Raw genomic sequence first — 27,076 nt, 5'->3', positions numbered from 1 at the left:
AGCTGCTCTGGCCTAGGGTATACATTGACGTGGCAAGCTCCTATGGAGGGAGGCCTCTTCACTCCGGTCCAGCAGCACCCGATGACTCCCTGTGTGTGCCCCTCCTTCCTTCTGTCTGCTTGACTGTCTATACCCAGACTTGCTTGCCTGTACCCTAGAGGGTTGCCCCTGCTGCTTGGTGACTGTGGGGGATCTCTGGCCTAGGTACCCGGGAGTTTTTCTGCCATCTATACTTTCTTCAACAAACTCAGAAAAACCCCCTGCCCTACCAAATTTTGGGGGATATTTTTCATCTGTTCCAGGGCATCCTTTAGATGGTTATTCCATCTTTATAGTTACTCAAGAATCACATTTATTGTATTAAACTTCCCTTGCTTAGATTACTGTTTGGTTTCCACCTGCTGGTTGAACCCAGACTGAAAAACATTCTGTGCAGCTCACCTAAGCAAGCAGAAGGATGAATCAGAGAGAAGTCTTTAGAGATTTCTGAGGGCTCACTGACAGCCTGCCAGAGTCCACTTGCTTGTACATAGGTCCTAGAGATTGGAGTGGAAGCATTTACCAAGCCACGTACAAGCTCTTACCAAGGGCTTCCAAAATGCATTAAGCTCCCCAGGAAGGGACCGCTTGCATTCCAGTATTTCTTTTCTAAAATGACTGTCAGCTGGGGCAACATGAGGAGACCTTGTCTCTACAAAAAAATTTAAAAAATTAGTTGGGTATGGTGGTGTATCCCAGCTACTCGAGAGGCTGAGATGGAAGGATTGCTTGGGCCTAGGAGGTTGAGGCTGCAATGATCAGGCAACTGTAGTCTAGCCTGGGCGATAGCGGAGACCCTGTGTCAAAAACAAAAAATGATTGTCCCACCTTAGGTAAGTAGATGCCCCCAGGTTGCAAATCTGTACTAAGGATCTTCCTCTAGATATGCTTCCCATGACTGTCATGGCCTTGTAGGTTACAGTTGCTAGAGGTCCATCTCTCTCCAGAAAGGAGGTAGAGATGCCCCATTTTGGGATAGGGTGCAGGAGGGATGACGGGTCTGCTGCGGAGGAAGATGGCACCCTCACCTGGAAGCACTGCTGAATCCCACACACCTGCACACCCATGAGTCTGCTGCCTTTGGTGGTCTGGGGCTGACTGTGGGAAATGAGGGGGCGGCTGTACTTCTCACCCCAGTTTACCTCTTCAGATCTTGCCCCCACCCTCACGTCTAACATGGAGTCAGCATTGCTGAAATTCTTATCTCCTAAGTCTAGCAAGTTATTTAAATTTTTCTGTTATCCTTTAGTTCTTCATAAGTGACGCAGTTTTCTATAAACATATCTGTAATTCAGCACACATATGATTTTTCCATTGTCATCTCTTAGGAGAAAGGGTGTATATATATATAATCTGGTTTCTACTGAACACTGTGTTCAGTAAACTTGTCCAGATGACCAAAGTATCTGTTCCTTTAGCAAATGCTGGGTGAGTCTCAGGTACCATGTGCTGGAGTATAATGGTGGTGCAGTGTGAAGACCTTGACTGTGGAGGGTTCCCAGGCCAGAGGCATCCTGATCAGGAGCAGATATCCTGACTCCTGGGTAGTGAGGCTGGTGTTTAGGCTGGGGCATACCCATGGGCAGGAAATCTCTTAGAAGAGAGAAAGAAGTGATGAAGCCCTGAGTTCAACCTCTGGGAATGGAGAAGAAAGGAGTTCTAGAAAACAACAGACACATAGCTACAGTTAGGCTCTGAGGGAGCAGTAGCATATTGGTGGTGGTCTGGGGGAACTTGGGGAACAGCATGAGCAGGGAGGGTGTGTCCAGGGGACTGAAGACTTGGGAAATAGGACATATTTGGGAGCATAGTGGGAAAGGAGGCTGTAGGCTATTGCAGGCTCTGTGGAATAGAGGAGAGATGAGGAGGGGAGCTATCAGTGCTGTTATGGAAGCACCTGGCTCCTGGCTGAATGCGCAGAGCAGGAAGCAACTCAAGGTAATGTGGGGTTTTCACCAGGTGCCTGGGAACTTGATCAATTGCACACAGAGGCCCGAGGAAGAGGGACTCCACAAGGCATGTGGAAGCTAATATCTGGAGTTAGTTGGTTGACCCGTGAACCCTCCTTTTGGAGGTGATGCTCATGGCATTGAATGGATGAGTTTGTAAAGAGAAGACTACTAAAGAGGCAGTGAAGGACAGACTTTGAGAAATGTGCTTCATTTAGGGTTTGGTGGAGGAGGCAGACTCCTGAAGAGCTATTGGAGGTTGTATCATCCCATTTTACAAAGGAGGAAAGTGAGGCTTAGAGAGGTCGGGTAACTTGCCTACGGTCACACAGCCAGTAGGTAGCATAACCAGAATTTAATCCTGGTCCTGTCACTCCAGATGCCAAACTGGTTTTCCAGACTGAAAATGGATCTGGGACATCTCCATCCTCAAACGTCTGCTACCCTTATTTTTAAATTGCATAATCTTTCCACCTAGACCTAAAACCCTCTTCAGTTTTACTAAAGGCAGGGCAGAATGGCCTCTGGGAGGGTTAATTCCCTTATCCTTTTTTCCCAAAAGTTCTGTATGTGTTTATTTGAAGAATATATCTAGTGGCTAATTTGATTTGAAATGATGAATATCATTTGAGAAAATTGGCCACACTAGGCTTTCGGGGGGTTGTAATCAGTGGGGACCAGAATATGTCCTGCCAGATGCTTTGATCTATAATGTTGCCTGTGGGACTGTGTAGGTGAGTAGATTCATTGTAAATACGTTTCCCTTTTAATTTTGAACATAAAGGCTAAAAGTAATGGCTGGGAACCAAATTCCTTAAATCTAGCTGACAGTCGTTCCGTGACTTACAGACTGGAGAGCAGAGGCAGACCATCATCTTAGCTGAGTGCCAGCCTCTTGGTAAGGGAGTCCAGGGAGTCCTGAGGCTCCCTTGCCCCGGCGAGAACCCAGGCCAGGCCTCTTTTCCCAATCAAGGAACAAGCTCTAGGTGTGGCCCAGCTCTTCTGGTCCCACTGAGCTGCTCCACTCACACCCTTATCACTCCACCATCTGCCAGCAGTGCTGGGAGCTGTTGTCTCCCCTAGAGCCATTTAGCTGCAAACTGTCTCTGTCTCTGTTTATCCAAGCAGAACCTGGAAAGGGCTGGCAAGAACCAGGCAACAGATGGGACAGCCAGAGAGGTGAGGACTTAGGTAAACCACTCTTGCCAGACTCCCGGAGGTGGTGGGGAGGGCAAAGGGCAGAGTGAACATGCTCCTCTGGCCTCGTGATATGGCAGGGAGCTTGGGCTCTTTCTCTCTGAGGATTTGTGTGTCCTGTTGGAGCAGGAAAGTGAGCAGGAACCAGGATGCCCCCTAGACATGGAGGCTGCTAACTCTGACACTCCTGGGGTTTAGTCAGAAGCTTGAATTTCCAGCCCCTTTCTCTCAGCCTGAGTGGGTTGTGCCAGACTCCCGGAGGTGGTGGGGAGGGCAAAGGGCAGAGTGAACATGCTCCTCTGGCCTCATGATATGGCAGGGAGCTTGGGCTCTTTCTCTCTGAGGATTTGTGTGTCCTGTTGGAGCAGGAAAGTGAGCAGGAACCAGGATGCCCCCTAGACATGGAGGCTGCTAACTCTGACACTCCTGGGGTTTAGTCAGAAGCTTGAATTTCCAGCCCCTTTCTCTCAGCCTGAGTGGGTTGGGGGTGACTGGTCATTTTATTTTACGGTTACAAGGAGGCCTTGCTTTTCTTTCATCCTTAATCTTGGTAGTAGGAGAAAGTGCAGGGCAGTCTTGGCACAGGTCGTGGGTCTGGCTTGTACGTATTGCTCGTTCTGTCCCTGGCTAGTTACTATTGGGCATCTTTTTAGCTTGCCTGAGCCCATGGCGGGGGAGTCAGACCCTGCCTGAGTTCTGGGGGAGAGTCCTCATGGCTGCTGGTGGCCACATCCAAATGCTTTTTGGCTAGCAGTTTTGCTTCAGTGCTACAGGGCTCTCAGAATTGAAGGGAACCTTTTTAGGATCATTGGGTTCAGCGATTCCCAGTCTAGTGTCCACGAATGAAACGTTGAAATTGTTTCAGTATTTGAGTCCTAAGGAAAATAGCCTGTGTGGGCTAAGTAGGTATTGAAGATCTTTGCTTTGGTCAGAGTGAAACCAACCGAAGGTCATCTCATGTGGATGGGTGGGTGGGTGGGAGGGAAGCCTGGGGGAGGAGGGATCATAGCTTCTGATTTTTCTTTTTTTTTTAAAAAAAAAAAAGAGATAGGGTCTCACTCTGTCACTCAGCCTGGAGTACAGTGGTACAATCTCGGCTCACTGCAGCCTGGATCTTCTGGGTTCAAGCAGTCCCTCCCACCTCAGCCTCCTGAGTAGCTGGGACCACAGGTGCATGCCACTACACCCAGCTAATTTTTTTTTTTTTTAATGTAGACATGGGGTCTTGCTATGTTGCCCAGGTTGGTCTCGAACTCCTGGGCTCAAGGAATCCTCTCACCCTGGCTTCCTAAAATGTTGGGGTTACAGGCATGAGCCATGGCACCCAGCCCATAGCTTCTGATTAATAGAACATTGGGACAGTAGGAAAATGGGTGCCTTTGAAAACCATGGTTTTGCATGGGAGAAAAAAAATTAAAAACAGGCTCTTAGCCAAGAAACTAAGGTCTTGAGAAATGGGCTTCCCCAGGGTCATAAAGTCCACGTGAGTCACTGTCTGTTTTCACAGCTTGGTAATCTTTCCCATGTTCCAGTGCAATGTGTAGAAGAAACTAGAACTAGAAGGCCTGGGCGCAAGCCCTGACTCCATCACTTGCTGGATGGGAACCTGGGACTCTCAAAGCCTCATTTTTTCTCATTTTCTTTTAGGAGAGAGATGAATGGGGACTGCCTTTTGCCCAGAGCCTAGCCTGTAGAGTCACTAATGTTACTTAGGATAGTACACTGCCTCCCATATCTGATTGTTGACTCGTAGTTTTGTGAGTTAAAATGTATAAATACAGAGCTTTTAAAAAGTTACTTTAAGAAGATTAACCATGGAAAATAAGACATAAATCCCTTCAGTTCCTGCAGTCATAACCATATGCAGCAGCGTTTGCTTCCGTGATTGTGTGATGGTTGAAAACTCGCACTCTGGAGCTATCATTGCCTGGGTTTGAGTCCTGGCTCTACCATTTACCAGCTGTGTGACATTGGACAAGTTCAGTCACTTGTCCACCCACCCTGTGCCCCTACCCTGTGCCTCAGCGAAATAAGCAGTGGGAATTTAGAGTATCTGCCTCAAAGGATTGCTGGTGCCTGGTACATATTTGTTAAGGCAGGTGTGTTCATGTTTCACTATTACATGTAGGAGCCTTTAGGACGTGGCATAGGCACAAGGGAAGGTGTGCAGGTAATAGGGATGGGTGTTGTGACAGCCTCTATGCAGCACTGTAGGGGTCGAATACGGTGATGCTGACACAGGCTTGGGGTGGGCTGTGGAACAGGGAACCCCTCATGGGGCTGTGTGCTGTGTCCCGGTCCCCAGCGTGCGGCGGAAGAGGCTGCTTACAGGGCAGACCATTGGTTAGCGTTAAAGGAGGTGAAAACACCCTCTCATCCCACCACCCTGAATAAACCCACTTTGTTTTTGTGTAGTATTTTATCTAGATTGTCACATAGTTTCAGCATCATGTCTGTACTGTTTTGTAAGCCATTTTTCAGCTAAGGTTTTCTCTGTTATACCATCTTTCTAAATATTTTCATTTCATTAAACAAAACCAACTGAAGTTTCAAAACTTTTCTGTCCCTGTTGGGGACAAGGTAAAAAGCTAAGGTTGCTTTGTGTTTGTATATGGGGTTTTCTCTTATTTCTGTTACAACAGAAAGTCTGTGTTTCACAGTGAGAGTTTATAACATCTTCCCCCAGCTTTGGGGTAAGTTTTCTTAAATTCTTCTTACGCAATGTAACTTCCTGCTGAAGAAAGGACATTGGAATTGGGTTTTCTGTCTGCGATGGGAATGTTTAGTCAGATATTTAGAGAGCTTTTTCCCACAGATATTTTTACGGGGGTCACTGCTTTATCCTCCTTTCCATGAACTTGGCTTTGTTCTAAGAGCCTACTAGAAGCTGAGTTCTCATGCAAGACACTGGGCCCAGGTCACAAGTGCACGGTGACATTTAACCTTGATGGAAATGTGCAGTTGAGAATCTTGTGTTTTCCACCTTCCTCTTCAGATTGGCTTGAAAGAAATACCCTTTAGCAAGTAATGGGAAGAGTTGCCTCAAATTGAGCCTTTGGGAATCTGAAGTCTTTTACAAGAAAGGCTGATCTGTTTCCTGAGGTGGGGCTGGGAGCTTGTAAGTGCCCCCATTTCTCTTTCTTTGGAGCCTCTTAGTAACTATCAATGTACCATGATCCCGTGCCATAATCAGCCTGTGGGACTTCACTGTTGACCTGGACCATGTAACTAGAATGTGGTTGAACCTCATAGAAAAAAGAGATCCAGAGAGTCCTGGATTGGGAGCCAGAAGGTGGTCTTGTCTAAGCCTTGTCACGTAACTCTTCCATAATATTCAGGCAAATCATCAGTCCCCTCTGAGCTTCCATTTTCTCCTGGTAAAGTGGCATCCCGCGCAATGAGAAATGAGCAGGAAAATGCCCTGCGGGCTGGAGGCCTTGAGCACTTAAAGTTGACGGTGGTGTTCCTGGGAAGGCCATTCATTAGTCCCTGTGTCTTGAGCCAAGGTGATGTGAGAACTGCACCTTGGCGTGGCCTTGATTGAGGAAATGAAAGGCTGAATTGTAGCAGATGAAGTTGGAAATCTTGCCAGGGGTCAGCAAGCTTATTCCTCAAAGCATCCTCAGAAGGATTGGTGTTTTCTGTGATAGAGGCTTCAAGTGGTTGTGGCTGGATTCCAGTTATTCATGGCCTCCCCCATAATCTAGATGTATAAACTTGTTAAATTATCTGGAGTCATTTTTACATATTATTCACCCTGTATCTTTCCTGGGAGAATTAGCTCTGGAAGTTCACAGCCTCCTATGTAAAGTACTGTGCTTCCCTTTTTTCTTCCCTAAGCTGTCCTCTTTTACTCCAGAAATTTTGGTAAAGGTCTATTAATGTTTAGATCCCTTTACTGAGTTAAATTTTTGCCAGGTATTTAGCTGTTCATAGTATGTGCTGTTTTTTCCTGAGTAGTTTTGCTCTGTCGCCCAGGTTGGAGTGCAGTGGCACGATCTCAGCTCAGTGCAACCTCAGCCTCCCAAGTAGCTTGGACTACAGGAGTATACCACCATACCTTTTTTGTATTTTTAGTAGAGGCAGGGTTTTTGCTATGTTGGCCAGGCTGGTCTCAAACTCCTGGCCTCAAGTGATCTGGTTTACAGGCGTGAGTCATTGTGCCTGGCCCCTTTGCAAATCTTTTTCTTCATTGTAGTTTTTCACCATCACGCATTTCCTGTTGCCCTTCCTTCCAGACTAGGAAGGGCCTGAGACCTAGAGACAGCAGTACTGGGTCAAGGGCTCACTTTAACATTAGGAGAATTGTCCCAAGTTAGGGAGAAGCTTTTCTTTTTGAGAAGTATTTGAGAAGTAACTGGAGTTATCACTGAAGTCTCCAAAGGTATGAGGTTAGGTTTTTCAAGAATAGTTTCGTGGGCAGGGGACCAGGGAGTGGGTGCTGCTGATTGGCTGTGGATGCAATCAAAGCCATGTGCTGAGTCTGCGGGGGTTGGGGGGAGTCATGAGTCTCTAGTCTGGGTGGGGTAAGTCTGAAAAACATTCAAAAGACCAATCTTAGTTTCTATAATAGTGGTGTTAACTACAGGAGCACTTGGGGAAGTCAAAGATCTTGTGGCCTCTGGCCACATGACTCCTGAGCAATAAAGGATTATAAAAACTGTGCTTACATTTTAGCAGAATTCAGGCCCCTCTCAGTCCTAATCTTGTGACCTTTCATTAGCCTCAGCCCCCTGAACAAGGAAGGGATCAGTTTTATGGAGGGACTGTTACCATCTTTGCTTCCAAGTTAAACTGTAAACTAAATTTCTCTGGTGGTTAGCTTGGCCTATGCCCAGGAATGAGTGGAGACAGCCAGCCTGTGAGGGTAGACGCAAGATGGAGTCAGCCATGCTAGATTTCTTACTGTCCATAATCTTTGCAAAGGTGGTTTCAACAGTAGTAAATACAAGCAACCAGATTAAGGTCTGCTAGGCAGATCTTTAGAGAGACACAATAGCTTGTGAATTCCTGTTGATCTCATCTGGGCTCTCTAATGTGTAATAGTTTTACAGCATTCTCAGCATGACAAATATTTTTCTACTTTAGTACTGTTTGTTAGAATCCAGTGAACTTAAAAATCCTCTCCTTTTAAAAAGCAAATACTAGATTAAAATAGTCGCAAAGCTTTCTTTTAGGGATTGGAGAAGTGTGGCTACCTTTTGGCGTGGTACAGACTTGGAATCTGTTTGCCTTGGCTGGTATTCCAGTCTGCCCTTCTTTAAATGTGTACCTCCTCAGGTATAAAATGGGAATGAGTAATAGTACCTAAGGATAAATTCCCAGTTGAATTAACCTGATAAGAAAATCCTCAGCTCTTTATAGAACATTGCCATTCCACTTTTTTGGGCTATCTTTTAATGTCACCTTGGTTTAGATGTTCATTCTTGTATAGGTCATCCATGTCAATAGTGTTAGAACCTTGGATATCCCCAGCAAACTGTCTCATTACTCATTCTTTATTCTTCCATTGCTCACAGCCTGAAATCCTTTGATATTTCACCAAAATATCATTTGTATTTCCCTTTTTCTTTGTTTGTTCTACAAACAATAGAGATCTTAAATATACACTTCAGGTTTTGGCAAATGCATACATCCATGGAGCCTTCATCAGGATCAAGACTTACATGGTACATTTCTGTACCCCAGGAAGTTCCCTCCTATCCTTCTCTAAGTCCACCGCCTCCATCACTTTCAGATTTCTAGAACCTAAATTAGTTTTGCCTGTTCTTGAAGTTAATATAAATGAAAACTTGGGTCTGGCCTTCATTCACAATGTAATGTAATGTTTCATCCACAATAGTTTCCCTTTCTATTGCCGAGGGGTATACCATTGTATGCAGATGCCACAGTTTGATCATCTGTTCTGCTGATACTTGGGCTGTTGCCAGTTTTTGGCTATTGGGATAAAGCTGTCCTGAGTTCGCTTTCATTTTCTCTGAGATGCTCTGTGGTTCCTGTCTCCTGCTTCCTAGCCCTGCAACCTTGGGCAAGTGTCTTAATCTCTCTGCTTTGGTTTCCTTATCTGTAAAATGGTAGGTTGGAAAATAACTCAGGGTTGGGACTAACATTAAAAAAAAGAGAGAGATAGGGTCAGACACGCCTATAATCCCAGCACTTTGGGAGGCTGAAGCGGGAGGATCACCTTAGGTCGGGAGTTCGAGCCCAGCCTGAGCAACGTAACCAGTCCCTGTTTCTACATTTTAAAATCTCGAAGTTTTTCAAATGAAATAGAAGAGAACTTGAGAGTGAATGACATGCAACTGCACACAGTGCATCACACGTGTAAATAGAGTTTTGTGTGTGTGTGTGTGTGTATTTGTATACTAAACACAGTGTAAAATGTATTTGTTATAACTTAGGCAAATCGGTTTGCCAAGCACTGTATGTGCCTTTGTAAGCAAGGAAGTTGAACTCTCCTGAGGTTATTTAGTAATAAGTATTTCTAGCTTCAGCATGTCTAAAACAGTCACTTACATAGTGCTTGCTGTGAGCCAGGCACTATTTTAAAAGCTTTCCATATAACATCATATACTCACAACCATCCTTTGAAGTGGGCTTGATTCCCATTTTATATATGGAGAAGTTGAGACATGGACTATCCCACTTGCCCATGATCACAAAGCTAGAAAGGCAGGGCCAAGATTTGAACCTAGGCAGTGCAAGTGTAGAGTCTTTGCTGTAAACTACTATTCCTGGGGAGACAAGTAAAATAAATTGTATGTGCAAATGCAAATTGATAATTAATTGATACAGTACTCCACCCCTTTATTCCAGATATGAGAAATGAGTGTTGGACGTCGAAGAATAAAGTTGTTGGGTATCCTGATGATGGCAAATGTCTTCATTTATTTTATTATGGAAGTCTCCAAAAGCAGTAGCCAAGAAAAAAATGGAAAAGGGGAAGTAATAATACCCAAAGAGAAGTTCTGGAAGATATCTACCCCTCCCGAGGCATACTGGAACCGAGAGCAAGAGAAGCTGAACCGGCAGTACAACCCCATCCTGAGCATGCTGACCAACCAGACGGGGGAGGCGGGCAGGCTCTCCAATATAAGCCATCTGAACTACTGCGAACCTGACCTGAGGGTCACGTCGGTGGTTACGGGTTTTAACAACTTGCCGGACAGATTTAAAGACTTTCTGCTGTATTTGAGATGCCGCAATTATTCACTGCTTATAGATCAGCCGGATAAGTGTGCAAAGAAACCCTTCTTGTTGCTGGCGATTAAGTCCCTCACTCCACATTTTGCCAGAAGGCAAGCAATTCGGGAATCCTGGGGCCAAGAAAGCAACGCAGGGAACCAAACGGTGGTGCGAGTCTTCCTGCTGGGCCAGACACCCCCAGAGGACAACCACCCCGACCTTTCAGATATGCTGAAATTTGAGAGTGAGAAGCACCAAGACATTCTTATGTGGAACTACAGAGACACTTTCTTCAACTTGTCTCTGAAGGAAGTGCTGTTTCTCAGGTGGGTAAGTACTTCCTGCCCAGACACTGAGTTTGTTTTCAAGGGCGATGACGATGTTTTTGTGAACACCCATCACATCCTGAATTACTTGAATAGTTTATCCAAGACCAAAGCCAAAGATCTGTTTATAGGTGATGTGATCCACAATGCTGGACCTCATCGGGATAAGAAGCTGAAGTACTACATCCCAGAAGTTGTTTACTCTGGCCTCTACCCACCCTATGCAGGGGGAGGGGGGTTCCTCTACTCCGGCCACCTGGCCCTGAGGCTGTACCGTATCACTGACCGGGTCCATCTCTACCCCATTGATGACGTTTATACTGGAATGTGCCTTCAGAAACTCGGCCTCGTTCCAGAGAAACACAAAGGCTTCAGGACATTTGATATTGAGGAGAAAAACAAAAATAACATCTGCTCCTATGTAGATCTGATGTTAGTACATAGTAGAAAACCTCAAGAGATGATTGATATCTGGTCTCAGTTGCAGAGTGCTCATTTAAAATGCTAAAATAGATACAAACTCAATTTTGCATAGAAAGGTGTATTTTGAATAGTTCCCATGTTGTGTTCTCACATTAGAGTAATTTCTATATTAAACCATGAAAATTGCCTTTATGAGTGATATCCATTTGAGGGCCTCTAAACCCTTCAATTTGGTACTCACGTGAAGAGGGAAAGCGGAAGATGGTAATTTTTTTTACGGATGATATGGCAGGATGATTGGTTCTGATCTTACCGGCTAGTGGTCATTTTTAAAAAACTTGTACCCTCTTATCTGAAATCCTGTTTCTGGAATTTGACCATTTTAAGTTATTTTGTTTGCCCTTTTCTATAATATTCCTAGTTCCCATAATAATGACTGGTTTATTTGTAATTCAGGTATTTATAAACCTATTGGCTACAAAGACTTTGTTAAACGTGATCCAGTGGTTTTCGTGAAATGGAATTATGTTTATTTTTATGGGATTTGGGTAAATTTTAAATTGTCTAGAAAACTGAATTTTCAGTTGTCATTTGTGGAATTCAGTTTTTCAATTGTGGAAATTTCCTACCACCCCAACAGTATTTGTGTGTGTTAATTAATTTTGCTAAATGAGAATCATTGTGTGACCTCATCTAATTTATCTTGTTGTGATGTTATGGTCATAATAAGGAGAAAGAGGGTTTAATTTTTCTTGTATTTGGTTTGCTGGTGGTATCATAGTGTAATTTTAGTATTTGAAAATGAGTATGATTCCTTAATGGCCAACTGAAGATTGAATTGCCCCTAACAACCATATCGTGTTAGTGAATTTTCAATATGGACCAGGAAGGCATATGTATTTTGAACTTGAGTGAAAAGATTGAAGTTGCAGACTTTTGCATAAATGGTTTGTCAGTTTAAAATTCCAGAATTTATTATTGCCATATTTTCACATGCTGCTTATACAAGATTATTATTCTGAGTAGTAATTGCTTCCCTGTCTATGTAGAAGTGCCTGTGTTTTTATTTATTGTTCAGATCAAAGACCAAAACATTTTCTTAAATATATTTTATGTAATATTTTATTTGTATACAGTGTCGTTGACGAAATATTTAACTAGAGCATGATATTTTAAATGTTAAGGTGTAACATATGTTAAATAAAACTGTTATTTTTGAATTTTAAAATTTGTTTTTTGGGGGTATGAACTACTAGAGTTTAAAATTCTGCCAAACTATTACTTATATGTACTATTGTGTAACATACTTTCTTGAAATACTTTTGTTTATAGAATTGAAGGTTCTTATCAGATGGGATACTGGGGACTATAAACAATGGAAATAAAGCCACTGTATTTTTAATTTTTTGTGTAATGTGTAATCTATAATCCTTTTGTTTCCCATATTTGAGAACATTTTTCCCTGAAAGAGGCCAGTTTCCTCCCCAGAAACCATTACAGTAGTGTTGAACTATCACTGTCTCTCAGTGCGTCATCCATCTTTGCATTTAAAATCCCCAAAGTGCTTTCCCGTTTAAAGTCTTTAACGAAAAGTGAGAATATTTATTTATGCTTCCATTTTCAGTGAGTATAAATAATTTAATTAGGGAGTGGTGTGGCATTGTAAAGATTGTGTTATCCTAAGCCATTTCTATTTTGGAGTTTGTAGCCACAAAGATGAAATATAGAGGCAGCCTTGGCTACTCAATTTCCTTTCATAGACCCACGTTGAGAAGACACTACTAACGTCCAGTGGGAAACAAGTAGACAATTGATGAAGCTCAAAAAACAGAAGGGTTAGTGTTGTAAGAGCAAACAGTCTGTTTGGAATGTGGAAGTCATTTCTGAGCAAGTGTGAGGACACAGGTGCTTGATTTGAGATCGAAGACTATATTCAGCCTGGTCTTCCTGAAGGTTTCCTGGGGCCTGCATCTACCTTCTACTCCCATGGCTGCTAGCACACACCTCCCAGAGGGCCGCATCGCCACATTACGGTTAGAGGAGAGGAAAAAAGAAGCTCTGAGAACATTCACCGGTAATTGGATCACATTTGCATTTGTCCGAAAAACCTGACCATGAATTCTCAGGTAATAGGTTTCTCCTCTCAGAGGAATTTCAATTTTTTTTCTTGTTAGAGATTCCCCTTCTCTGAGGTTTCAAGTCTCTTGTAGAGAAAGAAGAGATGGAGCAGGTTTTGAATGAGGTGTGGAGGGCCACTGGGGGGCCTTTTGTGAGCCTTCAGTCCACATGTGTGCTGTTGTTTGAACATGAGTTCTTGGTGCTGATGACATTTGGATGAGATGATCTCTGGTCCTTCTTCGTTTGGCAAAAGTTGTTGTGCAATGGCTGCCCAAGCCCACCACACTGGTCATTGCTGCCCTGTGAGATGGACCTCATGGGCTTTTTAGCAGAGCACATTAGGTTTTAGAGCTTTACACATGCTTAGGCTCTGTTATGGCACAAACCCTTAAATCCAGGAAGGCCTCTATTGGTGCCCACAATATGGGTTCTCACCTGATCCCCCATCTCACGGATGGAACTGCTGTAAGTCTAACTTATTCTTTGAGAACTGCTGAACAATTTAGGCCTCAAGGGAAACTGGTATTTTGGGCCCTTTTCTTGGCTATTCCCAAGTCATGTTGATTTTGAGTTTGAAGGTCAAAAAGGCTGAAAGCATTGCCAGGGTTTGGACTATTCATAAACCCAAGCAAGTCTTAAAAAAAGAATGCAAGAGACAAGAATGGCTCATTCCCCTTCCTGATCCTGGTTATACCCATCAAGAGAGGCTGGAAAGAAGAACAGGAAGTTGGGGGAGTGCTTTGTTACACTTGGAAATTGAGTCAAGAATTAAAGACACCCAAAGTGGGCCATCTTCTCCTTGTCCACTCCTGATTGGTGGTGATGCAGAATATTTGATGTCCCGGGTCATCTTGACTTTCTCAGATGCAAAAAGGGAGGGTGACTGTAATAATGCAAAGGATGGGAAGCTGAAATGAATGAAGCCTTCACTTGGGCCATAGTTTAACTTCCCCGTGATTTGCCTTCTGATGAAAAATGCCAGATGAAGTGAAAATTCTTGTTTCTTGCCTAGAACAGGAAAATACATATTTTACATGCTGGGCTATTGAGGCTATGAAATATTGGCTAGAAACATTGGCCAAATAAGATTTTTTGAACTGAACTTTATTTACATTAATCTGAAAAATTGAAGTATTCTGACTCATGAAGTTCTCAAAGTAATACACTAAAAAAGTTTTGCCCTTAATACCATTATATCTTGAAACATAGAGGCCAAGAATGAGGGACTTCTGTCTTTAAAGAGCCCTAAAAATCTTGTTTGCTCACATGACATGAATTACCATATTTGTTGTAAATGCCCAACTTTGTATATACTAAAAGCACTGCCAATATGATTTTTTATCAATTGTGCCTCAGAGATATTAAAATGTGACATCTTAAATATTACATATTAGAATAATTGAAATACAGCATGAGTCTTTATATATTTTTTTAAACCCTTAAATTGAAAGATGGAGTCCTAGGCCGGGCATGGTGGCTCACGCCTGTAATCCCAGCACTTTGGGAGGCCAAGGGGGGGGGTGGATCATGAGGTCAGGAGTTCGAGACCAGCCTGGCCAACATAGTGAAACCCCATTTCTACTAAAAATACCAAAAATTAGCCGGGCGTGGTGGCAGCGCCTGTAATTCCAGCTACTTGGGAGGCTGAGGCAGGAGAATGGCTTGAACCCAGGAGGCGCAGGTTGCAGTGAGCCGAGATCACACCACTGCACTCCAGCCTGGGCAACAGAGCGAGACTCCATCTCAAAAAAAAAAAAAAAAAAAAAGAGTCCTGTTCAGGTGCATTTCCTGCTTCTGTCACTTTGACCTGTGTTTATGAATTCTCATCCCAAGCAACCCTGGTGGCTTTTGAGCTTTGTCAGTTGCTTTCTTCTTGGCTGTTGTGCATGGTGAAAGGGGATGTATTAACTGCACGGAAGCAGCAAGAGTAGTTGTTGTAATTTGATTGTAATCCAAGGACTTATTTCTAAGTCAGGGGCCTGGCAGTTGAACAAAGTGTTTGCAGCTTCCTGACAGCTGCCCCACATGGGATTGGAGGGTGGGCCTTTGATGCTCCTCAAGCAAAATAAGCCACATGGAGAACTTGCATCGTAAGTGTTAGCGAGGGCTCACCTCACTGCCTTGGAAACTTACCATCCTGTGACTCGCCCTTTCCCAGCCTGTCTTCAACTCACATCCTCTCTTCCTGCTCATCACCCCAGCCCTTCCTGAAGTTGGCTTTCCTAGCTATTCTACTGGGCACCAACTTCCACCACCTCTTTAAAAAGTATCTCAAGTACAAAATAAACATTATCCTATTCTTGGTTTGGGTTTTTCCAGAAAACAGACTTTAAGACAGGGATTCTATAGCTCAGGTAGACTTTTTTAGTGGAAGTGCAGGCACAAAGTTTGGCAGGAAGTGGCCCTTGGAAGGCAGCAGATGAGGAGTGTGAAGCCACTGCCACTGTGGGATTGGAGCTCAACCCCACAGGGAATCTGGAGAACAGTGCAGAATACATGCCTCAGAATGCACCTGTCTGAGGCTTGAAGGAGCTGAACTTTTTTTTTTTTTTTTTTTTTTTTTTTTTTGAGATGGAGACTTGCTCTGTTGCCCAGGATGGAGTGGGCGCAATTAGTGGCATGATCTTGGCTCACTGCAACCTCCGTCTCCCAGGATGAAGTGATTCTCCTGCCTCAGCCTCCCGAATAGCTGGGATTAGAGGCGCCCATCAGTGTGCCCAGCTAATTTTTGTATTTTCAATAGAGATGGGGTTTTGCCATGTTGGCCAGGCTGGTCTTGAACTCCTGACCTCAGGTGATCCACCTCGGCCTCAGCAAAGTGCTGGGATTACAGGCGTGAGTCACCGCGCCCCACCTGAACTACTTTTTATTTCTATTTTTTTAAGACGGAGTCTCTCTCTGTTGCCCAGGCTAGAGTGTAATGGTGCAATCTCAGCTCACTGCAACCTCTGCCTCCTGGGTTCAAGCAATTCTCCTGGCTCAGCCTCCCAAGTAGCTGAGATCACAGGCATGTGCCACTCGTCCGGCTAATTTTTGTATTTTTAGTAGAGATGGAGTTTCACCATGTTGGTCAGGCTGATCTTGAACTCCTGACCTCTAGTCATCTGCCCGCCTTGGCCTCCCAAAGTGCTGGGATTACAGGCAAGAGCCACCGTGCCTGGCCTTAGTAGATTGTAGAATTCTGCTGGAACCATCACTCCACTACAAAGCCAATTTGGTTTTAAGTCGTCATGATTCTACCCGCCCTCTAGAAATTTTTTATTTTGTCCATCTTTTTTTCTTTAAAAAATTTCCTAAACAGTTTGTTCTCTGATTGCTCCTCTTTCCATAGGAGACTGTTCTTCGTGGATGTAAGGACTGTGTATAAGAAAATGAATTAGAGTTTTGTTTTTTTTACAATTCTTGTCTCAGGGATTAGGTGAGTTGTTCACCCTAATTCTTATGGAGAAGAACGAATACTAAGTGGTGCTTAGTCCTTTAATGTAGGACTGAACTGATTTGTAGAAGTTCCTAGGAGGTGTTTCTTTTTCTGGACTGTTTACCCACAAGGCCACTTCCTACGTTGGAAGGCTGGGTGAGGGTCACTGTATGGACGTATGTCCTGGCTTCCTTTCAGGGACTGAGCAGGTGGGGGGCAGATAGACTTGACCCCAGATCTTGGAGCTGCCTTTCTTCCCTTTGCTCTGGGTCTGTTTCGCGGTATTCTACTCAGCTGCTTCAACCTGAACCTTCTACCTCCCCTTCAGTTTAGAGAACATTCCTTAGCAGGTAAGCATCTGAGCTTATGTGCACTTAACCTGTGTGTTTGCATGTGCACATGTGCATGTGCATTTGAATCTTAAGACGAAGAGTTGGTGAAGCCAGCCCACCAGTTAGTCACCCCTTCTGCCTCCTCCAAGCTGGGAGCCTTTCCAGGGAAGTCTTCCTGTAACCCACATCCCATGCAGCCTTCTCCCCATCGTGTGCTGGGCTGCGGTTTCCTCTTCCAGTTTGTCCATTAATACAATGCCGGATGTTTCCCATCTTTCACAAAATGAATTATTTCTCTTGGTGGTATTGTCTTCACTGCCAGTGCTGCCTTGGGCTTCTTCATTATATCTTTTGTTATTTAGTTAGGGAAGGAGGCAAACACTTCTGACCATCCACTATTCTGACCTGGGAGCCCCCAGCATTTTAAATGTATTAATTTAATTTAATTTAGTTTTTTGAGATGGTCTCACTCTGTTGCCCAGGCTGGTGTGCAGTGGTGTGATCTAGGCTCACTGCAACATCTGCCTCCTGGGTTCAAGTGATCCTCATGCCTCAGCCTCACAAGTAGCTGGGACCACAGGTGTGTGCCACCACACCTGGCTAATTTTTTTTTTTTTTTGGTATTTTTAGTAGAGATGGGGTTTTGCTATGTTGGCCAGGCTGGTCTCGAACTCCTGGCCTCCAGTGATTCACCTGCCTTGGCTTTCCAAAGTGCTGGAATTACAGATGTGAGCCACCGTGCCCAGCCTATTTATAATTTTTAAAGACAGGGTTTTCATCACCCAGGCTGGAGTGCAGTGACGCAATCATAATTCACTGCAGCCTCAACCTCCTGAGCTCAAGTGACCCTCCTGTCTCAGTCTCCTGAGTAGCTGGGACTCCAGGTGTGCACCCCCATGCTTGACTCCCCAGCATTTTTTCTTGTCTTCCCTGACCTGAGGCCTTCACCACATTGACCTCCACACCTGGAAATTCTCCTTCCTGCCGTGAATGCGGCATCCGTTGCCCGGGTTCTTGAATCTCTGCCTGAAAGCTTTCTTTGGCTGCTAAGTGCTGGGCCTGATCCTCCCACACTGCACCCACAGCCTCTTCCTGGGTCTCTTCCTTGGCCTCCCCGAAATATTTCCACCTCTCGTTCCTTTCTGAGTCAAGCCCACTCTTGAGTCCACCTCTGTGAAGGGGCTGTTGGCCCTTCATACCAGGAGAACCCTTCCAGGTTTACTCCTAGCCCACCCATTCCCCGTGTCGGCGCCCTCACCCTTCTCTTTCACGAGTCCAATCAACCCTCCCTCTCAAACAGTTCTGCCTCTCCAGCCCTCAGTCTCTCCCTGGATGTGCAAGTCAGCCTGTCCTTGAAGCCAGCACGACTCTTGGGGTCCCCTTTGCCCATCTGTGTACACTTCTCAGCTTCAAACCCAGCAAATCTCCTGCCCCATCCCCTTCCTGGGGAAATGGGTCTCTTTCTGAGGCCCCAGGCCTGAGGGAGGTCCATTTTGTAGAAATGGAAGGGGTTCCATTTTATCGTTTCTAAGGTGTATTTTCCACAAATTTAAAAGGATTGTCAGCTGGGTTTGGTGGCTTATGCCTGTGATCCCAGCACTTTGGGAGGCTGAGGCAGGAGGATTGCTTTAAGGCCAGGAGTTTGAGGCCAGTCCTGGTGACTTAGTGAGAACGCGCCTCTCTTGCAAAAAATAAATAAAATAAAAGGACTGTCCCTTGGCTCCTGATCCTTTTAAGTGCTCTTAGCTGTGGGGCGGGCCCTCAGTTCCCTTCCAAGTTGCTCTGGGTTGCCCAGGAATGTGACGGAGGTGAGAATGCTCCTCATATCAAGGCAAGAACGTGAATATCTAAGGTCGGTGCCTCCATCGTCATTAGGATCAAAGTGCATTCTACTTTGCTTGTCCTTGTTGATATCTGCCCTGTGCTCAGAGTCAGCACCCCCACATTCCCCCACTCAAATGTAGGAGCTTCCCCTTCTCTGACTGCCTTTGGGTGAGGCCCCTGCCCCTTGTCTATCGGAACTGGGCAGAAAGGACCTGAGACAGAGCTGTCTCCCTCTGCCTTATCCTCCTCCTTTGCCCCTTCTGTAGAGCTCAGTAGTGGGAAGGTGGCCTTGGGAAGGGGCCTCTGGGGCTCGTCCACAGACACCTGACCATGCCCAGGTGGCTGCATGGTCAGAATTCAGCTGTCAGAATTCCTGGGGTGGGTGGTAGGAAGCAGCCAGGCCCTTCCAGCCTCAGTCTGGCTCTACCCAAGACCTCCCTGGACACTAGAGAAAGCCCCAGCTCTCACCTCCTTTTGACTCAGTGACCTTCTGGGGCTCTTCCTCCTCTCATTCAAGGGTTCAGGGCAACTGGGGTTTGCCTTTTCTACTTTTCCTACTCTTTCTACCTTTCCTACTTTTCCAATCTCACTGCAAAATGTGGCATAGTAATGAGGTGTTAACTCATCACTGGATAATTTATTTATAGTCTGGCGTGGAGAGGGGAATGAGCATGTAGAATTTTGTTGACACAACATGAAGACTGCAGTGGGAAAGGCTTGCAGGAAACCTAACTGGGTGGAGATTCGGGAATCAGGCAATAGGTGCCAAGGTGCTGCGCGGGGACCTGGCCCAGGTCCTGCCTTGTCGTTTCAGCTATTGGAACCTTTGAGGACAGACCTACCTGCTTCTGAGCTGCAGTCAACCAGGAGGCCAGAGCTGTGGCTACCTTGGCAGCAGCTGCCAAGCTGCTGTTTTTCTGGCTGGGGAGGTGAGAGAACCCAGGGAAAACCTCAGAAAAATAAAGAAAATCTGAATGTGGACAAGCTCAGATGTCTTAAATAGCAACAATATCACATGAATCTTTCCTCTTGTGGGATATGAGAAATGAGTGGTAGACACTGAAGATAAAGTTGTTGGGCTTAAAGTTGGTGGGAAATGCCTTTATTTAGTTGCAAAAGTCTCCAAAAGTGAGTCACCGCGGAAGGAATGACAAGGAGGGGTTGCGATGGACTGTCAAGAAAGCTGGGGAACTTTCCCACTCACTGTCTTGAAGAACAAGACAGAAGATGCAAAACCACCCCACTGAGGCTGGCGCTGGAGGCCTGGGGAGAGCATTTCATTGTTGGGGGCGGCCTGTCTCACTGGTCCCTTCTCCAGAAGTTGGAGAGATGCTCCCTAGCTGAGTGTTTAGCACTTGTCCCTGCAACTGAGTACCTGCTCGACAAATAGGGGCTGCCATGGCAATAAAAAACCCAGCTGTGGCAGATGTTTATTATGGCAGACAATTAGAAATATTCTCTGCATTATCCCAGGTCTTGGCATGGTTCATTGTTGGTAGACCAACCCAATAAATTACTTTTCTGAGATAACATTGATGTGTTGGGTGAACCTTTCACTTAGAAAGCTATTTTATTTTATTTATTTTAATTTTTGAGACAGAGTCTCACTCTGCCGCCCCAGCTGAGGGAGTGCAGTGGCACGATCTTGGCTCACTGCAACCTCTGCCTCCCGGGTTCAAGCGATTCTCCTGCCTCAGCTTCCCAAGTAGCTGGGATTACAGGCGCCTGCCACCACACCCAGCTAATTTTTTGTATTGTTAGTAGAGACAGGGTTTCTCCATGTTGGCCAGGCTGATCTCGAACGCCTAACCTCAAGTGATCTGCCTGCCTCGGCCTCCCAAAGTGTTGGGATTACAGGCATGAGCCACCGTGCCCAGCCTCACTTAGAAAGCTTTAAATTAAAAAGTAAACATTTTCAGTTTTGAATTAATTTTGACTTACTGAGAAGTTATAAAAATAGTATGCAGAAGCCAGCCTCGGTGGCTCACACCTATAATCCCAGCACTTTGGGAGGCCGAGGTGGGTGAATCATGAGTTCAGGGGTTGAAGACCAGCCTGGCCAACATGGTGAAACCCTGTGTCTACTAAAAGTACAAATATTAGGTGGGCATGGTGGCGGGTGCCTGTAATCCCAGCTACTCGGGAGGCTGAGGCAGGAGAATTGCTCGAACCTGGGAGGTGGAGGTTGCAGTGAGCTGAGATTGTGCCATTGCACTCCAGCCTGGGGGACAAGAGCGAGACGAAGTCTCAAAAAAAAAAAAAAAAAAAAAAATAGTATGCAGAGAACCCATATGCCTCTACCCACGTATTCCCAATGTTAACATCTTACATAACCGTATCATAATTATCAAAATCAACATTGGACCAACCAAGAACAGCAATGAAATCAACATTGCTATTATTCTATTATCTGCACTGCAAACCTGACTTGAATTTTACCAATGTTTTTCACTAATGTCCATTTTCTTTTTTGTTCTTTTTTAAATTTGACACGGGGCCTCACTCTGTCACCCAGGGTGAGTGCAGTGGTGTGATCACGGCTCACTGCACCCTTGACTTCCTGGGCTCAAGTGATCCTACAGGTGTATACCACCACGCCCGGCTAAGATGTCCACTTTCTGTTCCCGGATGCTATTTAAGGCCCCACATGGCATTTGGTTATTTTTCCTTGGTTTCCTCCCATCTGTTTCTCAATCTTTCCTTGTCTTTCATGACTTTAACACTTCTGATGAGTACTGGTTATTTGTAGAATGTCCTTCCATTTGGGCTTGTATGGTGTTTTGCGTGATTAGAATGAGGTTATATATTTTTGGCAAGAATACCACAGATGTGATGTTTTGTCCGTCTCGAGGCCTCACACCGGGGGCTCTTGATGTCACTGTGTCCTATTCCTGGTTATATTAACTTTGTGCACTGGGTTCCTCCACAGTGAGGTATTGTCTTTCTCTTTGTAGTTAAAAATATCTTGGGGGACATTAGTATATGTAAAATGTGCAAATAATTCATTGAGTCAATGCATGTAAGGTGCTTGGAGCCTGGCATGTAGTAAGTGCTCGATGAATGAGTAGCTGCTGCTTTTGTTGTCATTATTAGTGCTGCTTCTGTGCCAGTTCTCTTCCAGCCTCCCTCCTCTGCTGTTCAGTCCTTTGACTCTCTGTTCATTGTCCTCTGCCTCTTGGGCTGATCCTCCTCCGGCTGGTCGCTTCCTTACATGAGGATTGACTGTCTTGCTCAAAATGTCTGTGGCCTTAAGCAGGGCCAAGAAGAGCTCCATGCTTCTCATCAGCGTATGGGGTTGGGTGGAGGAGGAGCCTACTGTTACTCAAAGGTAAGGGACAAAGCTGTGCTAACAGAACAGATGCCTCTGTCTTTGCAAGTTGTGCCTACTTCTGAGGTGACCTTGGAGGGACCCCACCTGGTCCACATCCCTGGACCACAACGCGTCCTGGAGGGACAGGTCACAGGAGCAGCCCACCTGGCTGAGGCCTGGAGGCAGGAGTGAGCCAGAGGTGAAACTCCTCCTCGGGGAGGTGGTGGAGTTTTCTCCAAGGAGCGGCTGGGTTGCTGCGCTGAGCAACCTCCAGGGACAGGAGAGCCAGGGCGGGGGCGGAGGGAGCATCAGGCCTGCTGTGGGAGGCCTCGCCTGCCTGCGATAGGCAAGGCGGTGCCAGTTAAAGCAACCTTAGTTCCCTCTGTAGATGAGAGCAGGGGTTCCCTCCTTCCTCAGTTGGGGTTAGGAGATGCCAGCATGCTCCATTTGCTTTCTGGGGCTCCCATGCCCTGGTCTAGCACACAGAACTCTTATCTGCAGAATGGCTGCTCTTGGCAGCAATCTCAGCCTTCCAGACTCCTCTCCAACTTTGGAGCATTTGAGCTCTATTTTTATGCAGAGAGGAGAAGTTTCCCATGTTTGAAAATAGCTGCCATGCAGAGGACTGTGGTAGCTCCTGTTGTTGCTTGTCCTTCTGTCCTCCTTTTTCTGGAGATGGGCTGTGCCCCGGGGCTGTGGGGTGATAAACAGGGCCTATTGGAACCCTCCTGGGGACTGGGAGAGGGAAGCTCTTCTTCCACTGGTGTTGCTAAATGGGCATGGTGGAGTTGCCTGGCCCTCTCCCTAACAAGTCAGAATGAGGGCAACACATGTGGAAGGAGGAGGGGCTGGGAGTGGTGCCAGCGTCCATTAGCCCCTTGCACCTGCCTCCATCCTGGCCTTCCCAGCCACGTGAGCCTTTTTCTTTTTTGCTTAAGCTGACTGCAGTCGGTCCTGACTGATACCATGAAGGCCTGCTTCCTTCCCTGAGTTCTAGGGTGAGCCCAGCTGCAGGTGCCTCCAGATTCCCGCCCTGAAACACCCAATTTTAAGACTGTGATAGTTGCTTCCAGTAGGCAGCTGGGGAAGAAACTTGATGTACCTGCGTTAGGCCAAAAATCTAAGTGGAAAGACTTAGGAAGCAGGGAACACCTTTCTTCAGCTGTTCAGTGTTCAGTGTGGGTCCAAAGTCCCCTGGGTGAGAGATAACAGTTTCTCTTTCGGGGTCAAGTTTATACATTTATAGATGTTTGCTTTGGTGACACGTGAAGAGCTGAAAAAAGGAGTGTGCATGCAAACCCAGTTCCTTGGGAGAGGAAGATGCTGGTGGGCTGGGAAGAGATTTCAAGGGGATAGAGGTGCTTGGCTGCCTGTATAGTCATTGTGGGGTGTGGGCCAGATGTGTTGGGTCTTATGGCCTAGGAGGGAGAGCTGGGTTTAGACCCTCACTCCTCCATAGCACAGTAACAAACAGCCTGGCCTGCCCAGAGAGGAAGGTGGACGCTCATTAGAAATTTCTGTGCTCCAAGCTGCCGTGGGTTCTCCTGGGCCAGAGCAAGCTGGGGTCTGGTCTTGCCCCTCTCCTGAGGCTGGAACAGCTGACCGACAGCCCCCTGCTGTCACATTCCTGGAAATATGCAGGGACCCCTGTGCCCCACCTGGGGGAGCATTGGGGTCCGGCTATGTGGCAAGCACTCAGGCAGCAGGGAGGGAAGCGTAGTATGCCTGTGTGCCGTGGCCCACCCATCCCAGTCCCAGCCCCTTCTTCATGTAACAGATGAGCAAAATGAAGCCAACCCAAGTTTAAACAACTAGCAAGTATTTTATACTTGGGGCCAGGATTTATACCTGCAGTCTCTGATTCCATTGCCCAAGGACTTTACCCTGCTATGGGACCGTCTCCCTGAGCCTTCCAAAGGAGGACATGTGCCACCAAAGGGCCACCAGCACTGCAAGGTCTGTCAGCTCCCTACCCGTGAACTTGTATTTGCCTTTTGCCCTTTGACCCCACTGTCCAGAGATTTTTGTCTCCATCAACTGCCTTACTCAGGCGTCGTCAGCCCAGACTCTGACCCGAGTCCCACTTGTGCCTCACTGTGCAAAGCTTGGGTTCCTATTCATAGACCTACAGTGTTTGTCAGTAAAGGGGTGGGCCACCCCAGAGTAGACATGTGTTATTAGATTAGATGAGAAAACTAAGCCTCAGAGGATGTGATTTTTTTTTTTTTTTTTTTTTTTTTGAGACGGAGTCTCGCTCTGTTGCCCAGGCTGGAGTGCAGTGGCACTATCTCTGCTCACTGCAAGCTATGCCTCCCGGGTTCATGCCATTCTCCTGCCTCAGCCTCCCAAGTAGCTGGGATTACAGGCTCACGCCACCACACTCAGCTAATTTTTGCATTTTTAGTAGAGATGAGGTTTCGCCATGTTGGCCAGGGTGGTCTCGAACTCCGGACCTCAGGTGATCCACCCACCTCAGCCTCCCAAAGTGCTGGGATTACAGGCTAAGCCACCATACCTGGCTTAATTTTTATGTTTAGAAAGACAGCCTCACTCTGTTGCCCAGGCTGCAGTGCAGTGGCACTATCATGGCTCACTGCAGCCTCAAATCCTGGACTCAAGCAAGAGCCAGCTCTCTCTCTCTCTCTCTCTCTCTATGTGTGTGTGTATATATATATATATATATATATATGTGTATATATATATATATATATATATATATGTGTATATATATATATATATATATGTGTATATATATATATATGTGTATATATATATATGTGTATATATATATGTGTGTATATATATATATATATATATATAATTATTATTTTTTTTTGGTAGAAACTGGGTCTCTCTATGTTGCCCAGGCCTGTCTCAAACTCCTGGCCTCAAGCAATCCTCCCATCTCGGCCTCCCAAAGTGCTGGGGTTACAAGGATGAGCCACTGTGCCAGGCAGATAATTTAACCTTTTAATTTCAAATAGGCAGTAAAAGGTAAGGCAGGTTAGGGGTTGCCTAGGTGTTGAAGTTGCTGTAGGGAAATGGGGAGTGACTACTATGGGATGCAGGGTTTCTTTTCGGTATGATGAAAATGTTCTAAAATTCACTGTGGCAATGGTCGAACAACTCTATGGATATACCAAAACCCATTGAATGATACACTTTAAATAGGTGAATTATGTGGATGTGAATCATATCTCAATAAAGTTGTATTAAAAAATAAAATTCCAGCCAGGTACAGTGGCTCACACCTGTAATCCCAGCACTTTGGGAGGCCGAGGTGGGTGGATCATCTGAGGTCAGGAGTTCGAGACCAGCCTGGCCAACATGGTGAAACCCCATCTCTACTAAAAATACAAAAAAAAAAAAAAAAAAAAAAAAATTAGGTGGGCATGGTGGTGGGCGCCTGTAATCCCAGCTAGTCAGGAGGCTGAGGCAGGAGAAGCGCTTGAACCCAGGAGGCGGAGGTTGCAGTGAGCCGAGGTCACACCATTGCACTCCAGCCTGGGCAACAAGACTGAAGCTCCATCTCAAAAAAAAGAAAGAAAAAAAGGTAAAAGTAAAAAAGATGGAAAAAGTTAGACATACAAACACTAGTCAAAAGAAAGCTGGAGTGGCTAGATTAGTGTTAGACAAAGTTGATTGCACAGGGATAGTGCATTTCATAATGACAAAGGGGTCAATTCACCCAGAAGACATAAAAATCCTAAATGTTTATGCACATAGATCTTCAAAACACATGAAGCAAAAACTGATAGAATGGTAAGGAGAAATAAAGAAATTTCCAATTATGACTGGAGATTTCAATACCTCTGTTTCAATAATTGGTAGAACATGAAAATAGAAAAATCATTAAGGATATAGAAGATTTCAACATTATCAACTAACATGGCCTAAAACAGTCCACCCAAGAACAGAACACACATGTTCAAGTGCGTGCCCATGGAAGATTTGCCAAGATCATATTCTGGGTTATAAACCAAGTTTCAATAAATTTTACAATATTAGAATCATGTTAAGTATCTTCTCTGGCCACAATGAAATTAAATTGGAAATCAATAATAGACTTCTGGGAAATCCTCAAATGCTTATAAACTTAATAACAGACTTCTAAATAAGCCATGGATCAAGAAGAAATCAAAGGGACATTACAAAGTCTTCTTTGAATTGAATGAAAATGAAAACACAACATATCAGAATGTTGGAGGTATTGTTAAAACAGCCGTTAGGGGAGAATTTATAGCACTAAGTGTCCATATGAGAAAAAAATGGAGGTCTCAAATCAATGTCCTCAGCTTACACATTAAGAAACTAGAAGAAAGAGACCAAATTAAACCAAACTAAGCAAAAGAAAGGAAATAATGAAGATCAAAGCAGAAATCAGTGGAACAGAAAACAGAAAAATAATAGAGAAAATGAATGAAACCGAAAGCTGGTTATTTGAGAAGTTCAATAAAATTGATAAACTTACTACCAGATTATTTAAAAAAAAAAGACTCAAATTATCAATCAGGAATGAAAGAGGTGACTTCCTTAGATATTCTGCAAATATTAACAGGAACATAAGGAACATTTTTGTGGTGTTATGATGTATATTGGTTTTCATCCACAGTTTCTGGCACGTACCTCCCATAGCCCTTGTTACAGTCTTTTGTTGGGTGTATTAGGCCTCAGGGGCAGGCCTCTGACCTGCCCTCTTCACCTGCTCCAAGGCAGGACTCTAATGTTCCCCTGCCTCTCTCATTGTGGGTCTTAAGACCCTCCTATGCGAACTCCCACCCTGTGCTCTGGGGGAAGGAATCCTTCCATTAAAAACGAGGGGACAGGGTTCAGGGAGCTTCCAGATAGCTGAACATGTGGAGGTTCCTGCACAGTGGCACCCAGGGAGGGCATGGAAGCTCCGCACCCCTTTCCCCATACCTCACCCTACGTGTTTCTTCATCTGTATCCTGTGC

General features: G+C 45.3%; 1 protein-coding gene across 1 annotated transcript in view; it reads left to right on the top strand.

Moving 5' to 3' along the window:
* Positions 1-12,521, top strand: part of B3GNT2 (UDP-GlcNAc:betaGal beta-1,3-N-acetylglucosaminyltransferase 2) — a 28,928-nt gene extending 16,407 nt beyond the window's left edge. The window contains exon 2 of the mRNA XM_054475783.2: positions 10,002-12,521. Within this exon, the coding sequence (XP_054331758.1) occupies positions 10,011-11,204 (1,194 nt within the window). The 5' untranslated portion in view covers positions 10,002-10,010 and the 3' untranslated portion in view covers positions 11,205-12,521. The remainder of the gene's footprint in view (positions 1-10,001) is intronic.
* The last annotated feature ends 14,555 nt before the right edge of the window (positions 12,522-27,076 follow it).

The sequence above is a fragment of the Pongo pygmaeus genome, chromosome 12 (genome assembly GCF_028885625.2).
Source record: "Pongo pygmaeus isolate AG05252 chromosome 12, NHGRI_mPonPyg2-v2.0_pri, whole genome shotgun sequence".
NCBI classification, from domain to species: domain Eukaryota; kingdom Metazoa; phylum Chordata; class Mammalia; order Primates; family Hominidae; genus Pongo; species Pongo pygmaeus.
Note: the sequence above shows the minus strand (reverse complement) of the source record. Positions and strands in the feature narration are given on the sequence as shown.